Source organism: Glossina fuscipes, unplaced genomic scaffold (genome assembly GCF_014805625.2).
Source record: "Glossina fuscipes isolate IAEA_lab_2018 unplaced genomic scaffold, Yale_Gfus_2 2, whole genome shotgun sequence".
Lineage (NCBI taxonomy): Eukaryota > Metazoa > Arthropoda > Insecta > Diptera > Glossinidae > Glossina > Glossina fuscipes.
This window is the reverse complement of record NW_023998416.1, coordinates 8,465,205-8,483,534: the sequence shown is the minus strand read 5'-3', so window position 1 is coordinate 8,483,534 and position 18,330 is coordinate 8,465,205. Positions and strand designations below refer to the sequence as shown.

At 31.8% G+C, this 18,330-nt stretch overlaps 1 protein-coding gene across 1 annotated transcript in view; it reads right to left on the bottom strand.

Moving 5' to 3' along the window:
* Positions 1-12,412: 12,412 nt before the first annotated feature.
* Positions 12,413-18,330, bottom strand: part of LOC119634206 (neuroguidin) — a 67,940-nt gene continuing 62,022 nt past the window's right edge. Inside the window, exons 2-5 of the mRNA XM_038028241.1 lie at positions 14,065-14,466; positions 13,726-13,991; positions 13,475-13,662; positions 12,413-12,698 (exon numbers count right to left, since the gene is read on the bottom strand). Of these exons, the coding sequence (XP_037884169.1) occupies positions 12,556-12,698; positions 13,475-13,662; positions 13,726-13,991; positions 14,065-14,466 (999 nt within the window). The 3' untranslated portion in view covers positions 12,413-12,555. The remainder of the gene's footprint in view (positions 12,699-13,474; positions 13,663-13,725; positions 13,992-14,064; positions 14,467-18,330) is intronic.

The following is an 18,330-nucleotide window of genomic DNA, read 5'->3' as shown; positions in this document are numbered from 1 at the left end:
TGTTCCTGTTCAAGTTTTATTTTCATCGAGCGTGCTGACAACAGACTTAAGTTACTAGAGGCTAGGATATCATTTGCCCTGTCTTACCTGGAAATTTCCGCAAAAAATATTTTAATAAATAATCTCTTGTGTTCGGAAATTCAGTTTCCGTTTATCGTATGCATAGAATTCTTTTTTTTTTTTTTTTCTTTATTTAAATTTACTTTATTATAATTTTATAGAATAATTAATAATAAGTTTAATTTTTGGTTTTCTTTCATTACGGAGTTTTTTCTTTTTTATATGTATATGCATATATCTATATATATATATATATAAATATACGCACATATATATGTAAAAATACATATGCCTTTTTACATACGTAAATATGTAAAGAAACGAAAAATTTTCATATGAGAAACAAGTACATGTTTAAATAAACAAAATATTCTTAAATGAATTCGTGAAATTTATTTTAAAAATTCTCTGAACTGTGTAAACAAAAAAAACAAAAAAAGCTTGTTTTCAATATATATTAAGCTCGAAATTCTAGTTTTGTTTTGTTTTTTTTTTTTTTTGTTTTTTTCTCTCTTTTTTTTTAGTACAAAAGTATATATAAATAAGTTTTAAAAAACTATTATTAAATAATTCATTAAAAAGGAGTTGTTTTTATACTAATTGTTTTTTTTTTTTTTTTTCATTAATTGTAATAAAAAACTTAATTTAACTTTTTTGGCTATAAAAATTAAAGAATTCATTTATTTTAGTTTTTCTTAATGTTTCATTTCTCTTATATTTTTCCATTTTGTTTGTAATAAATTTTAGTTTTTTTGTTCTTTTTTTTTTTTTATTTAAAGAGTTTTGAACTATTTTTTGCAATATATTAATTTTTTAAATGAATATTCTTGGTTTTAAATGAAAAGTTATTTTTCTCTTTTTTTTGTTTTCATTATTCTTATCTTAAATGGATGTAATCAGGATTTTGATTGGGTTTATAATTATTTGATTCGTTTAAATTAAAAAGTTTATAAAATAAGTTTTTTTTTTTTTTTTAAAGAAAACAATAATGCTTTGGGGAAAGTTTCGAAAATGACTACGAAACTTCACTTTCCTTTTCAACTAAAATTAAAAAGAGTAATCGTTAGCAGCTTGAATTGAACCTATGGTGTTTGTCCGCTTTTCTATTTCCCTAAAAAAAAAAAAAAAGATCTCGAAAAAAAATGTCATTTAAGCTTTTCTTTGATTTGTATGCACACCGTCGAAGAGTAAATATATACGAAAGTCGCTCCCTACTCAGCGATACGCATCTGAGGTCATATGAGCGATATATATCAGATGTCAAACAATAATCCTAATCTACATTTCTTTTTTAATTAGAGAATGGAAAAAAGTATTTAACTCGTTCGCTAGCAACCATCACTTATATATGACGCAGTTTTTGCTTTTCACTGCCCTACTTCACATATGACGCACAGATGTTTTTGGACAACATACTAAGGCATGTTTACAAGTGTTGTATATTGAATAAAACTCTTGAGTATATATCTACAGCCCAGCGACAAATGTTTGTGTCGCTTTAAGATAATTTTCATTTTACTTTTTCCCGCCATGCGAATAGGAGACATGCCCCGATTGAATTGTCATTAAAAACAAAAAAAGACGAGGTGGGGCTGCAAGATGCTTCGGTGCAAACAACATATGAGGACTGACTGCTGCTTGCGGTCGTTCGGACAGTACTCCTAGAGGGCTGAGGCATTAAATAATTAGAGGGGCAGACAGGCGTCGTCTTGCGCAACGGAAAAGGTCTGGGCTTCTCTGAAAATCGTTCGTAAACTACCCGATAAGCCACTGGGCTTGGCACGACTAAGTTTTCTAAGCAACTGCACACGTCAAATCACAGAGACTCGAATGTCATGTAACCATGAAAAAAATCGTGAGCTGTGATGGATATTTTCCCCAGGAGGATCAAGTAGCGAACGAGTTAAATTTTTAATGAACGCTAAAGGCTAAAGCGTTCACAAGAATAGCTACTATTTTCGTGATTTCGTGTTTAAAGCTGATGTAGCTGCGATAGTCTGCGTGCTGCTGTCAACTGTTGCAGCTGTCTCTATAGAAAGCCATTTGTACTAAATAGATACGAGTTTGAGGAAAGGCGAGAACTTTTAATATTTTCAGATCAAAGAGATGTCAATTGACTGAAACTTATATATTATCGCTCGTGAATACAAGATTCAGAAACGAGTTTGCTCAATTTGAATAACTAAACTTGACATATATGGTATATGAATGTAAAGAAGAACTCGAAAAAGAAAAGGTTTAAAAATGATTAATAGGGCATTTGCCCTATTTCTCCTTGCTTGCTTCACTCATCGTAGAATATGCGCTTTCACTTAGCAGCATCATGAAAATATTAAACTTCAAAACTTATAAATTCTTGAATAGCTTTCGATTTTCGAAATATTTATTGACAGCGCCATATGAACATTGCTTTTTGATGACGCAAAATACTGCTAAAGCCAAAGATTGCTTTAAAAAGCATCAGACTCTGAACCCGGGAAATCAACTATTATTGATCGATGGGTCGCACAAAAAGTGCATCAAATTGTTTTGAAAGACCAAAAACTGAAGTTGCGCGACCTACGTGACACCTTAAAGACATGAAAAGGCGGTCCATCCACCATTTTGCATGAACATATATTACAAGAAAATTGCGTAAAATCGATTGGTGAAGTTGCATTGGTTACCTGACAGGCTAATGTTATTAAAAGGCATTCTTGAATGACCACGTGTCCATGAAGAAACTCTGTTTGTACTGAGTGCCGTGTTTGCACTTGTTGAAAATATCAAAATAAGACCTTCCAGTTTATGTCTGCTTAGAATATAAAGTTGATCTCATTTTTGAAGTTTTTGAATGAATATGTCCGAGCGTTATTAAGTAAATAGTAGAATCCGTACGCCCTCATGCCTATATAAGTTTTTAATTATTACGATTGTGTTTATTGTGGAGTCAAGATCGTTTTTAACTTTTTAAAGGTTCATATCTAAGATTAGTTCAACTTGAAGCATCTTGAAAGTAGATCCGTGAAATTAATTTGGCCTATTACTCTGATCGAAATTCATTCTTACATATTACATATATATCTTATTATAAGTATATTGAAAAAATTACTTCGGATTATCAAAAAGCCCCATGCTTGGGTAAAAGGTTAGAACATTTTTCTATCAAAATGAATTAGGATATCTTATAAGCTTAAAAAGCATAATAGTATAAGATCAACAAAGTTTCGTGACTCAATTTTATGAAATCTATTAGTAAATTAATCGTTTTGCATTGCATTTTGTTGTTGCTATAAATTTATTCCTTTTCTTCGCGCTGTAGTCAATTAACTGATTGAACAATTCAGCTAAAAATGATTGAAAAATAAAAACAAAATAATTTTCTTTTTATATATAAATGCATAATACATAATTATATAAAAAATGTATACATATTCATATATATATAAAATCTGAGGAACAGAGATGTTAATAAATAAAAGCAATAATTATACAAATGAAAAACAATTAAATCATATTTTTTTCTCCTTTTCGTTTGGTTACATTTTTTTCATTCTTTTTACTAATAATTAAATAACAGATTCAGTCTTTCAGTATTTTTTTTTTTTCTTCAAAACAGAAACACCATAAATTAATTTAATTAATTTATTAACAAAATTATAGGTTATTTAATTTAATTTTAAAAAAATAGAAAACAAAAAAACAAAAAAAAAAAGGAAACAAAAACAAAAAGAAATTTTATTTGGTTTGGTTTGGTAGAATATAGTGAATGTTTTTTTTATTTTTTTTTTTCTATTTATTTTTTTTTTATTTTTATTATTATTATTATTATTTTTTTCTTGCATTTATTGATTTATTATTAAAATACTCACCATATATTTTAAGATTTACTGCACTGTAAAAATTTTGAAAACTATTGCTGGTTTATGTGATTGTTGCTGTTGCTGTTATTAGTTTTCTTAAGTTTTTTATAGCCAAAAATACTTTAATGCCGAAAACTAGTTTAAGCCAAACATTAAAGGTTAAATAAAATTTTGAATTTTCTTTTTTAAGATTCGTTATCTTTTTCTTTTTTTTTTTTTTTCTTTTTCATTTCGTTTTTCAATTTCAGCCTAAATAAATTTGCCAAAAAAATTGTTGTTGTTGTTGTTGTTGTGTGTTAGCCAAAAGTTTGCGTTGCCCATACCAAAGAGTTTTTCTTATTTGTTTTTTCCTCATTATATTCATGTGTTTCATTCTTCATTGATTTCTTATAAACTTTTGCTCAAAGCAATAAAAATTAATTATTATTAAATAATTTGTAAAAAAAATTCATTCTTTACTCTTTGTAATTATTCTTTTCTCTTTTTTTTTTTTTGCTTTTAGTTTTTGCGTTAGGAGTAAAACTTTTCTTGTTTCCAAAATTTTCTTGCATTTAAGAATTTTTACTGAATTTTTTACCAAAAATGTCTTTTTCTTTATTAATTTTTTTCTTTTGTTTTTTTTTTGTTTTTTTTTTTAAATATATATATATATATATATGTCTATATATATATTTATTAAATATAGTTTTGTTTTGGACGTTCGAAATGTGTTTTTAGTATTACTTTTCTTAATTGCCATAATATACATTTTCAGTTACAGAGCTACCGGGAAAAATAAAATTTTCTAAATTATTCTCGAATTTAGAAGGATTGAAGAGGCGTTTGTGAAAGTGGGCTTCAAATTGTATTTTTTTTTTTTGTGGATTTTTCTAAAAGAAATTTGGTTCCTCCCGGATATATATAAAGAGAATAATTCCTTTTGTGCCTCGAAGTAAAATATTTATTGCTATCTACTTGATAACTATATATAGACTACTAGTCGAATAAAAGACAAAAGAAGACTACTTTACCTTAAAGAGAAATCGGACTTTTGGAGACATAAGCAATTTTTCAAAAAATCCGGAAAAAATGACATAACTTGCACCTCAAACTAAGTAACCTCGCAGGTAATGAATTCTAGCTGTCTAGGCTAACCTTCTTCAGAAATGGAATCTTGAAGAATAATTTCTTTGGTTTAAATTTTAAACATTGAAACCCTTCAGCAGATATATAAAGGACCTTGAGGCTTCTAAATCGGTCATTAGATGGTCTTAACAATTCCTTGCGCAAAGATTTAAATGCTTAACATATAAATAAAAGACGAAGGATTGATATTCGCCACCTTAAACCAATCAATTGTGTCCTGAATGAGTCATTGATTCAATTTAGACGTTTTATTAGTTAACGTTTGGGCGTTCAGTGTTCGATCAACGTGGTGTTAAACCTGCACAACAATCTGCCCACGTAAGACCTTCTAGATATATCTGCACAAAGTCATGGACCATGTACATGTTATGGATTTTAGGTTGAAGCCTTTTGCCTCTTGCAGAAACTGTCAAGAGATGTAACTAAAACATTTTGCCAGACGAGTCAGATTAGAAATTCTGTACACTCTCATTTGACTCTTTAAGAAAAATTATCAAAGCTGTTCGTAAATGTGTTGCTGAGCGTCAAGGGACATCAATTCTGCACCGTGGTCAAAAATTAGAGAAAATTTCTCTAGCAATTCTCTTTATAACGCGTTCTCGGAAACGGTTTTGCATCTTCATGACTACAAAAGTCGAATGATTCAAGAACTGAAGCCTACCGGCCACGCATGGCCATTCGATTTCGCTGAATGAATTGTGGAAGAGCAGCAGGGAATGATGCAAAAAAATCAGAATATATGCGTACGTGTGAACAAAGGCTGGAAGACTGTTTGGCAGAAATGTTATTCGCTACATTAGCTTTCATTAATATATACAGTATATGAATCAATAATTCATTTACAATTCTTAATTATAAACCTGTGGTTTCTACCCATTGAAAAGGTCACCTAGTCGAAAGGTTAATATTGTGAAGAATCCAAGCTTTCCCCTTCAAATTCCATTTCCCCTCCAAAGTTTTATGTTAGCCGATAGATATTTTAACTTTAAACAATTCCTGCTGATTAAGAGAACTGTGAAAGAATAGAAAGGAAATGCTTCAGTAATAGCGTCATAGTTATAGACAAGGAAAAGAAGCAAAACTGAAAAGTCTTACCCTAATAATTAAGTAACGGCGAGAACAGCTAATATGACCAATCTGTTGGCGGAATATTATGGTCATAGCAGAACTACTCGAAGACGTCGGCAAAGAAAAAATTTTTACGATAACTAGTCTCACTTTGCAGCCCAGCGATTCCGATAGAGAATCTGATAATAAAGTGCGAATGGGAAAGGCATATGCGATGGTTAAACAAGTTCTCTCAGTATGCATACATAGTTTCAGTTGTAAAGCATACCTATTATCACGTCATACTTGCCGTCTAGGCAGTTTTAAGAAATCGCCAACTCATTCACATGATTGTTAAATGTCCTAAGCGTAAATTAAGGTTTTCGAAAGCACAATCTTTGCCCAGTTATAGGCGCTATAAAAATACAATAGAACTACTATATGTACTGTATGTATGTGTAAATGGAGAAACCATGCGCCCTTCAGGATACTGCAATGATAATTCATTCATTTGCGTTACATGCGACAATTTACGTTCTTCGATAATCACTTACTCGGGTACATCAATTGGGAATATAAGGAACACAAAGAGTAAGAGAAATATGTGCAATAGAATCGCGTTGTCTTCAATATCCTATTACCAAAGATTATAAAAGTCCTGTAAGTAAAGTTGAATGCAGCGTTCACTGTTCGTTGCTTTGTCGCTACATAGTAGTCGCTCGTCAATCCAATCGATACAGAACATATAACCGCAAATTGTTTCAAGTACGCGTTTTTAAGTGGAACATCAGCCAGCAAAAGCAGATGACTCAAGTTGCACGCGCTTATCAGTTTGCCAAATAGAAAGAAATTCTGTTTTGAATGCAAACGGAGCCACAAAGTGATGATGGATTGTTTACATCGCGCTCCCACTGACCGCATAGGAAAGGCGAAAAGCTAAAGGGCAATAAAAGATCCTAACAGAATGCAAGGAATCTTTAAGCAAACGTAAAGTTTCATATAATAAGGTGCCAGAAGCTAAAAAAAAAGACGAACGAAAAATCCAAAAGACCAAAAAAGAAAAGAAAACTCCAACAAAAGAAAGAGGAAAAGCAAATTAACGAACGTTCGAAGCAGTTGATGATTGTTAAACTTGAACCACCACTCAGGCGAGTAAACTTTCAAACCTACATACAGGTGTACAGGTGACTACTGCAGGCAGAAATTTAAGGGTTTTTCGACTTGATAATTTGCATTCACTATAGCAATATGCCCCCAATATGAGTTTCATAAATGAAATATGCCAGAAGAGCTTTCGAACTGTGCATATTTTAGAAATTCACTCTTTACACAGTGTCAACAAAACAAGCAACAAAAACAGAAACTTGAATATGTTTGGGTTACATCTGCAATCGTAATAAGGTATGCAGCAAGAGGATGAAAAGCATAATAACAATCCACATAAACCACAACAAATACGACCTTAAAGGTGGAGCTCATTTTTCAAAATGTGATTTAATGGTAACGTTTTGGCTGATAGTCTTAGTTGCTGGTGCTCACCTGACTTTTTAGTGCTAGGATTTATTCTTTTGGTTTAAATAAATGTTACAATAATAACAATAACAATAAATTATTATTATTATTATTATTATTTTAATTTTAGACTAATGAATTGAATTCTTAGACTAAAAAAAGACATTGAGCACTAGCAACACAGGCTATTGGCTCAACAATAAATTATATTTACTTTTTTTGTTTGAAAATGGTTCAATGATAATTTAATGCTATGCGTTATGTAGACATTGTGTGTACAAATCAGTTTTGAAGGTTTTCTTTGTCAATTTGCAGTTTTTTTATTCAGAGAATTGGTGCAATGTAAAGTAACGTCCATCGTTAGTTACGACTTTCTCCCGTCTTTCAGGCAAATTCATAAATTCTATTTAGGCTATCCCTAAAGTCCATTTTTTGGCATCATCGTAAAAATCGAATCACCGTCCGAGCAAACAATAAGTAATTTTCTGAAACCAGTGTTAGTCGGAAAAAGTACTATCTGCTCATAGCAGCAGGGAGAGTAGAACAGCAATTATTTCATATATGCAGCTGAATTCATTTATTCTCATAAAAATTCACGACGCCATGCCTTTTGGTATATAATGCCCTTTTTTTGTCACAATTACTTTCAACTATTGCTGATAGCCCTCTTTAGTGATAGTTTTATCTCACACCACATCCATATGATCGGGCCATCAGAGATATTTAGCCTTATCAGCGATATTATTGGTTCGCATATTCTCCACCTCGGTTATTTGGGCTTTGGATAGTGTAGCGCATCTATGATTTACCACATGTAAGGATTTAGTAAAGCAAAGCTTGGAGTAAATTCCACTTTCTCGGCACGAAACTACATCTATTCAAAGCTCCATGAGACCGTGTTGTGTATGCTGTAGTGTTATACAGTTGCGCCTAGTTTGAAGACAGTGCATTCAAATGAAGCAATCACAGGTTTATTCTACACTCTATACCAGTAATTATAATCTCTCTTACTGAGCCGGACTGAACTACTTTGTACTCCTAATACTTTCAAAATCAATTGATGTTAATTTAAGAAATAAATAAAATAAAAAATTTCAGCTTAAGCGGGGAAGGAAGAAAATATCACTTGCACTCCTTATAGTGTAATAATAAAAACCTGTCGGTGTGGCGGCTCTCTTATGCACGTTCAGTTTTCGTTTATGAGAGAATTAAATTCATTTCAGATAAGTTCTAAGAATAGTTAACATTTCCCGGTAACCGATGCTTTAATCGAATGTATAATTTCTGTTAAATTTTACTCTTAACATTGATTACATTTTATGTTTTTTATTCTATAATAAAAAAATTTAGTTTTTTTTTTTTTTGTTAAAAATCGTTTAGTTCAAAATCTCACATTTAAAATATATATACTTTGAATTTTTATTATTTTACTTTTAATAAAATAAATAATAAAGATTTTTTTTAGTTGTTTTTAGGAGTTATGCTTATATACATAATTCTTTTTTGTTTTTTATTATGTTTGAAGAAAGAGGAAAAATAAGAAAAGAGAATTAAATCATAAGGTTCTGTTTTCAAGACGGAGGGTATAGTTAAAAATATTTTTATATAATATTTCTTTGTCGTTATCACTTATCGAAACAAAATTAGAGTATATAAAGAACAAAAAAACAACAAAAAAAAAATTAAATTAAAAATTAAAAATGAATAGTATTTTGGCAAAATTTGTAATTATTTATCTTGTTGTTGTAGTTTTGTATACCGGTCTCTGTTTAAAAAATATTTTTCCGTTTTTTGTTTTTTTTCTTCATTTTGGCATTTGTTTTTTTTTTTAAACTTCATTTTTTGTTGTTTATTTAAATTTATTTATTTATTTTTGTTAAATTTCATTTTTTTAGTATTTTTATAATTTTATTTTATTTATTTTGTGTATAATAAGGCAACTGCATAATTTGTGGTGAATAATTTGTAGTTTTCGTATATATTTTTTTTCCTTTTTTTTCATCTTCAGGGTTTCTTTTTTATCTTTTATCAGTTAACAGAAGACAAAACAAACGTTTTTTTTTTTGTTTGCATTTTGTAATTTAATTTTTTTTACTTTGTGCTTTGCTTTTTTCTTTTTCTCTTTCTCTCTATCTCTCTCTCTATTTCTCTCTCTCTATCTCTCGATCTTATGGTTGAGTTTATGTAACTGCATTAACTATGTTGTGATTTGTTTTAGCCAAATGTTAAAAAAAAATTTTTCTTTTTATTTTCCAAAATTTTATTTTCATCATTGCCCAGACATTTTAAAATTATATTAAATGTAATGTGAAATAAAAGAAAAAAACAAAGAATTTTTTTTTTTTGTTCAATTTTTGACTCCTAAAAACAACATAATACGTATTTTTTTATAATTATAGTTTCTATATATATTTAAAATTTTTTTTCCTTTCTTTACATCCAAATAGTTTTTTTCTAATTTTAGTTTCAGTTAATTTTTAAAAATTTTGTTATTTCGAAATGAATAGTTTTTAATCTCTTTTCGTCTTTATTTATGGTTTACAATTAAATTTTTATTAATTTTGTTTTGTTTTGAAAATTTTTTAATTTTAAATTTTGCTGCCGAAAATTTAATGCAGTTTATTTATTTTTTTTCAATGCGAGTATATAATCTTTTCTTTTCTTATTTTTTTTCTTTTTTTTTGCTAAAAAAAGGGTTGAAAAATATATAGTTGAAAATATCGTTAATTATATTAGAATCGTTAATAGCAACAAATTAAAAAAAAAAAAAATAGAAATATTAAATATAAAATAAAATGAAGTTGGAGTATATTAAAACTGACCATATACGGTCACATTTTGACGGAGGCTGCCTCGTTGCTGTTAAATGTAGCTTTGAAAGACTAAACGGTTCCAAGGTTCTAAGCATCAAAAAAAGTGACAAAAAATGAAAAATAGGCAGGGGCGGACCCAAAAAGTGCATTTTCCGCTCATTTTCCAAATCGATCTTGAAAAGTTTTTTTTTTTTTTAATTAACAAACGCAAGATCCAAATTCGCAAAGTCATGGTTTTCAGTGAGACGGGGAAAATGGTTGCTTCCCTGTTACCTTACGTGTTTATAGAAATTTTTTCATCTGAGGGAAACTTGTGCTACTACAGCTTATTATCTCGATTGTCTTCAAAAACATCGTTGTCTAGCTTCCGTGCTTTTCCTCTGCTTATTTAGGCTTGTCATAAGGCCCTTGTTGGCCATAGGTAGATTGAGTATTGAAAACTATTCTCGTGGAAATGACGTTGCTTGCGAAGCTTTTTATAACATATGACCTCCACCGTTTAAGCTATTTGCATGACATGGTTGCTACGCACCCTTCCTCCGTTCAAAATCTATCATGCGGGTGGCTATAACTCAGTTTGAGTGTCTTTTATTTATATTCGAATTATTAAATATATCGGTCAAACGGACACACTTTCCCCCTGTCCCTCTATGAGTATCCCCTTTATCTTTCTTTGTCCAAAAGAGAGACTTGGTTAACAAAAGCTACTGGTACTCACGTCCCTCTTTGCCACTATGGAGATCCCATTTCTCTATTTTGTCCAGAAGAGAGACTTGGTTTACAAAAGCTAGCGCTATGCACGTCCCTCTTTCTTTCTATGAAGAAAGAGGGACCTTCCTTCTTCTGTGTTGTATTCGCTTTATTCACAAACCCTTTCCTATCAGCTTCTTTTCTGTGTTTCGACTTTGTAGGGCAAAGACTTTCGGTTCGGAAAGAGAGAAATGGGAAAACCTGATTGTCAATCAAAAATAATGGGTTGGGGGGAAAGCTATATCGTGTTTTACCATCTGTAGATGATTTTACCTGTTAGGCCATGGCAAACAGGTGGAAGACTTGAGGAGCGAAGCTATAAATGTTCCAAGTTGTGATGGTTGCGCAAATTCCGTTCCGTGGATTTCAGTCTTAAAGAAGATTGTTGATCCGTTCGATAATGGCATTTAGCGGTCCATGTTGGAGGATGACTCATATCTAACCATTTTGCAATTGTGAAAGAGTTCGGTATCCATGACTCGAGTGCCGAGGAACACATCAAACATCTTCAAACTTAAAAGCTTTATTTAAAACACATCAGAACTTTGCCACCAACTTAATAGAAGAGTTTGTTTTGCGACACGTGCTTATAAATTATCATAAGTAGTATAGGTATGAAAATCAATTATCTTTTACGGTCGAAGCAAATATTCTGAGCAAAATTTTTAAGCTTGGCATAAATACCCATAATACTAAATATTAGATATAATTGCGAAATTTTAAGCTGACTATCATCTAAATTCCTAATTAGTTTCGATATGGGTAGACACGAATCTGATATCCACTGCTTAATGCGTAAAATTTAGTTACAATCCACGAATGTGGATCCTTTCTTGATCCTCTGATGAAGCACACACACATTGGTTTAAGAAACTTTTGTTCTTCTTCATTACTAATGTATTTGTACTGTGTGTAAAGTTTTAGTTTCAAATTTTAAGAATAACGAAAAATTGAGTTTCCAAGATTTTCGAAATGATGATGATGAGTGCCATAAAACGTAGTATGGAAACCTTGTTACTGTGCACCAAGTTTGTTAGCAACGAGAAATAAGTGCCACTTGCGTAATTAGTTTATTTTTGATTGTAGTAAAAAACAAAATAAAAGTAATATATAAATGTTTTTTTTTTTTGGTTTGTGTTATGTATTTTTAAGGGTAAAGAAAATCACAACAATAATCCTATAAGGAAAAATATAATATATAATTTTAATTAAAAATTAATAAAAATAATTTCTAATCCATATAAGGTAAACACAATTTAAAAAATTTCCATGTCTTTAAAATGCTATTTTTTTCTTATACATTTTTTAACATAAAATTATAGTTTTTTTTTTCCCAGGGGTTTAGGAAAGTAATAAAGGATGAATGCGGAGATTTTATGAAAATTATTATTTTTTTTAGTTCCCTTTTAATGGAATTTACGTTTTTTGCTGCCTTTCTTTTTACCTTTACCCATTTTGGCTTTACGTTTTTTGCTGCTGCCCGTTAATGTATCACCACGTAAGGCGGCGTCGCGGCTAATTTCCCCCAAAATTTCGTCACCCAAGGTGCCTGAAATATACAAATAAAATTTGATGGGAATGAGAATGTTATCAGTGAATAGCTTAAAAGAAAATTGATGGTCAATGAAATGGATATGTTAGATGTAACTGTAACTCGTAAACGATTTGCGAATATTTTGATCAAGGAAATTGTTCTACTAAAAGCGCATCGGGGTACTGCGGATTTCCCACTTCCCCACAAATCTTTGAAAGTTCAGAATACGTCTTATGGAGAATTGTTATTAACTATACAAAAAGAGTTTATTAAGATTGTACGGATGTATAAAACATGCAGAAGCACTTTGGATTAAGTTATTGTCTTATACGCCAAGCTTGTCTCTCCGTCTTGTATCTCCCTCATGTTTGAAATATCTTGTTGCGTGTTTCCCCTTCCTACATATATTTAAAAAAATTCATAGTAGATCTTTCTTGTGAAGGAAATGCAAATATTTTTATTCCCCGCACGATTTATGAAGAATATGCGGAGACATCAAACATCCAGGATGGCTTGAAGTAGACCCACTGTTTATTATGTGACACCGCAAGCTTGTCTGTCCATCCGCCCAGACAGCCATTTTCGAGATATTTTGGTTAAATTTCGTGTGTTAGCCCAAGGATGAAAGCTACTGACAATTGCTCGGATCGGACCATTTTTTCGATGACTTCCCATATAACGCACCCTTTTACGAAGTCTTTATATAAGTAATCGTGTTCAGCGAATTAGTGCAGGCTATTTAAAGGTGGGACATGATCCGCTGCTGCATTTTTACTTGTTTTTTTATTTACCTAAAGTCGTTAATTTGCGCTGACGATGCTTTTCGGCTTTGGTCACGGGTAAGCGAGTTAAATAAGTCTCTTCGTATTCTTGCTTCTCTTTTTGTGCCTTCGATAGTATTTGCTGGGCTCTCGAGGTGGATGAGATTTCTGTGGGAACATCCAAATATTCCTCCTTTAAATCTTGCAGCATAGAAGACCTACAAAAATTAAATAAAAATGTTTTTTCGTATTAACAACAATTTAATCTGAATAAAACTAACGTGATTGCTCGTTTTTTGGCTCTTTCCAAAATCTTCTTTTCCTTATCTTCAGGCTTCTCGTCACCGTCATAGTAAACTGGTTTTATTTTTGGTGGTACATAAATACCCGGTTTGCCAGCTGTTGCCGCCTTTTTAGGCCTCTTCAAACCTTTCTCTTCATCTTCGGATTCGCTATCACTATCATCTTCCTCATCTTCTAATTCCTCTTCGTCATCTTCCTTGCCTTCAGCATCGATATCATTGCTTAACATGTTGTCTGGATTTGGCTGTTCATTCATTTTGCAAACATTTCGTTATTAAATTTAAATTGGAAACAATTTTCATTTAACTCTTTCATACCTTATATAAAATTGGATCTGTAGCACTTGTCACTCCTGTGGTGGCCGTCTTAACTAGTTTATCAATTTGATAGCGTAATTTGTAATCAATTGGTCGAATTTTTTCAAGCACAGTACGTATTTCAATTAAACGCTCTATAGAAGGATCACCTTCGATGGTTTCTCCCGAGCATTTTCTTAACACCACATACGTAAGGTTGATAAGATAGTCGAGTAACATGTGATATTTAACTTCAAGGAAACTTAAACCATATTCTGTAGTGAGCTCACCGCGTTTAACGCGCTGTAGCATTCCTTCAACGAGATCTGTAACCTGCTTAACGTTACTATTCATTTCGCCAAGCAATTGTATGGCTTGCGGGATATCTTGTTGTTCTTGCACTTCACAATCATAATCGAGAGCCTTCAAAATGAAAAAGAGAAAAGAATGTTTTTAAAAATTATTATTATTATTATTATTATTATTATTAATTTCGCCAAAGAAATAAATTCTAAGACTAAACTCTTAAAAGCACTAGCTTCTAAAGCTATCGGCTTTTATTAAAAACTCTACCGCAGTTGAGATTCGAACCCACGACCATTGACTTGCTAGTCGAGATTCCTCGCCTTCGGCCACTCAGGCGGATTTTTTTTTGAAAATTATTTCAATTCATCGTTTGGGGAGCATTAGAATATCTTCACAAGCGATAGACCTCAACATAACTGAATCACTATAGGTAGGTTCAGGACAGAGAGAGTGAAACAACATTCCATCTCCAATACCATTACAGCAATTGGCGGATGATTTGATAGAAAAATAGGAAAACATTCCGCTTTTCAGATATTCTACGAGTCTAATCCACGTAGAATTGGAGTTTTTCTCTAAAAAAAAAAAGTTGTCCAACACATTGTTCATTTTGCCCATCTCCTGTACAAGCGAATAATCAAAAGTCCTGTAGAAATATTCAAAATTACATAAGTCTTTAACACTGCTGCCGTCTGAGGCATCTTTAGAAAGTAGGCGTACAAGAGGTAAAACAAATACTTAAACGATGCGTTGGATGTGACCTGAATCTATCGTTGTCCTTATGTGGCATAATTTATAATTTTGGAGTTTGGCGAAATCTGTCACATGTTCTGTTAATATTCGTCAGAAGAGGTCGATGGAATCTAAGGTAATCGTTTCTTTTTCCCCGATAAGAGGTACGGCATTCTTCAATTCTTGTAGAGGGATAAAGGGATAAAATAAATACTTTAACGATACCTAAAGACCGTTGGATATGACCTGAATTTGCATTCGATATTTGATTTCAACAAACGTGCAGAATTTTTTATTATTCGTTGGAAGACTATGGTCAAACCTGCCACATTTTCTGTTATTCTTTCTCAGAAGGGGTCGCTGAAATGTACGATAATCATTTCTTTTTCCCCAAAAGGTTTCGATAAAATGATTGTTCAATTGTTCGCGGGCGAAAGAAAATTAAATTCGATTGGGATCAAATCTTTTATACCTGACACCTTTACCCTAAAAAAAAAAACGAAAGAAGTAAAGAACAAAATGTTTTATAATATGGAGTGGGTGCAGCTGGTTTTTTCTATCTTCAAAATAAAAGTTTTGGTCGCATAGGCATTGTGGACGTTGTAGGCGCGTCGTTTGAAAAATTTAGATCAATTCCAAATTCTTTTGCAAATTTGTAGGCGATATCGTAATTATCCCTAACATGAGAATGTTTACCATAAGTATTACAATACTATTACGCAAACGGAGACCTGGTCAGACAAATAGGCGGACAGGTTTAGGTGCAGGTCTCTCATGTTTCCTTGCGGGCGTTGCAAACGTCTTGACAAAATGGATCATCCTTCGGTGATGGGTATAAAAAAATGAAGCAAATATGAATGAATAATTATTTTTATAAGCTTATGAGTTTATATAGAATTAGGGAAAGCTGCAGGGAATCGCCCCCCTGAACGAAGTATTGAATATAGTTGGGATATTCTATTATGAATTTTAAGAAAAATTTATATAACATAATTCTAAAATTATGGTAAGATGTGTTCATATTGTTTGCTTGATTGTTCGCCTTCTCTATGTCCGGTGTTAAATATTTTAATATCCGTCCGAGGCTAAGTTTTCCAATTTGGTTTTATTAAAATTAATTTTTAATTATTTTCTCAAAACATAGATTTTTTGTTTTTTTGTATTTTTCACTCCTAATAATAGAAGTTTTATAATTTGATACAACAACTGAGTAAAGTAAAAACAATACTTACCTAACTCACTGCACAACCTCCTAATCAGGCAACTGGGTATAATTATGCAAAACTAATTATCAATAGCAGATTGTTTGCCAGTGCAGTCAGCGAAACAATGGAATATGTCACCTTACCATAAACTATGCATTCAGACATGCGGCGCATAAAAAGCCCGCCCGTCTCTGTACATATGCAATATGTATACGATAAAGCGCAACTAAGTGTACAGATAAAAATCTGTTCATTTTTGCTTTTGTATTCGAATTTGTATTTATAATAACTGCCTCACCCCCCTTCCGCATCATTTCAATAACAATTTTTGATTCTAAACTTGTCGTCTTTTTTTTTTCGAATGTTTAATATCACATAATTTCATACCCGCATACATACATAAATGCAATAATAATATATGTATAAATTTATATATATATATATATATATAGATATATTATATTTTCCAATAGTCTCTTCTACTGAAAAAAAAAAAAGAAGAAATTTTCTTTAGTGTTGACTGATGGTCATGTTAGAGGGCATTAATTTTCGCAGAGTAAAAGGAAAAGCTTAATGGCATTTATTTTATATAAACATGACGGGCTTAGAGTAGAACAGGAAACGGAAAATACGTAATAATGTGAACAAAATCAGCAAAATCACATACGCACACGCCCAGATATTGACACATCCGCGTTCATATGCGTTCGGTTTATTCATTTTATAGAACGCGTGATAATAGCCGGACAAATACAACAACAAAACCCCTTTTCACGTATATATACATATATGTATACGCATACATGTAGATATCGGGCATTGCATTTTATTATAGTCGTATGGAAATTTGTGTCTTTTGTTTTGAAATTTTCAAATGAAAATATTATTATACGACGCATTAAATGTTCAAGCCGAGTAATGCTATAAAGCTAAACGCGTCATACGCAAACAAGAATAGTCTCTTAAATTCAGAACGATTAAGAATAACATCGAAGGTCTTTACTGGCATTAGTCATAAGAGGCGAAATAAACCTATTTAAAGCTTCCAATGTATAAGATGCGGCCCTTTGGGAAATCAGAAAGAGGAGGCATTTTTGATGAGTCCATAGTCTTATTAAGACTTTATAGAATATAACCCTACAGTTTCGACTGTAAACTAAAATCTGGGTTGCGTGCGGATAGGTTGGCCGAGACGGCAATAACCATTACAACTGTTCTTAGGTAGCAGGGGAAAACTGGACTTTAAATTCCTAAAGTATGATTGGTTTTCTACCATGAGATGACCAATCATTCAGGGTACGTCCCATATTCGTATAACGCAGTGAGTGTTTCAGTCACAAACAAGTGAGGAAAGAGAAAGAAAGAAAGAAATAAGTAGATGGTGGCCGCAACCTAGTGTGTGTGTGTGTGTGTCCAATCGATAAGTGCTACGACCGAAGTAAATTCTAACGCACTAAGATTTAAACCCGCGAACACAGCCTTTCTTTCTTGCCTACTCGCCCCAAAAGAATAACGTTAAGTGATAGTCGCAACAAGTGGCGTTAGCTCGGATCTGGAATGGCCAAATTAGATTTGATTATCGTATGAGTTGAGAATGCCTAACTTCTCATGCTGTATTGTTGTACGCCCACCTGAACAATTGCTGCAAAGGCAACTATTAGAACAGTCCAAGACCAAGAAAAATTAGATGAAGATAGTTCCTATATCTTAGCATCATTGCAGGAGCTAAAAGTCTTACTTTGGGTCCAGATAATTTTTTCGTAGTAAATAAAATGACTTACTTCCCGGCACCTTAGAGAAAGAGAAGACATTTATTGACGATGCATAAAATTGATATATGTTCCTGTCAATAATATTTGAAATCATATCATGACTTCAATTTAAGGCAAATTTCGTTCGTACATGATTTGAGTGGAAACTAGTTGGGTAAGCGAAATTTCTCATCTATTTTACATCTTTTGTCTTTTATTTAACATCTTGCTCTCTTCAATGAACATATTGATCAGATTATCAGCTTTAGCTCAAACAGCTCAGAGATCGCAAT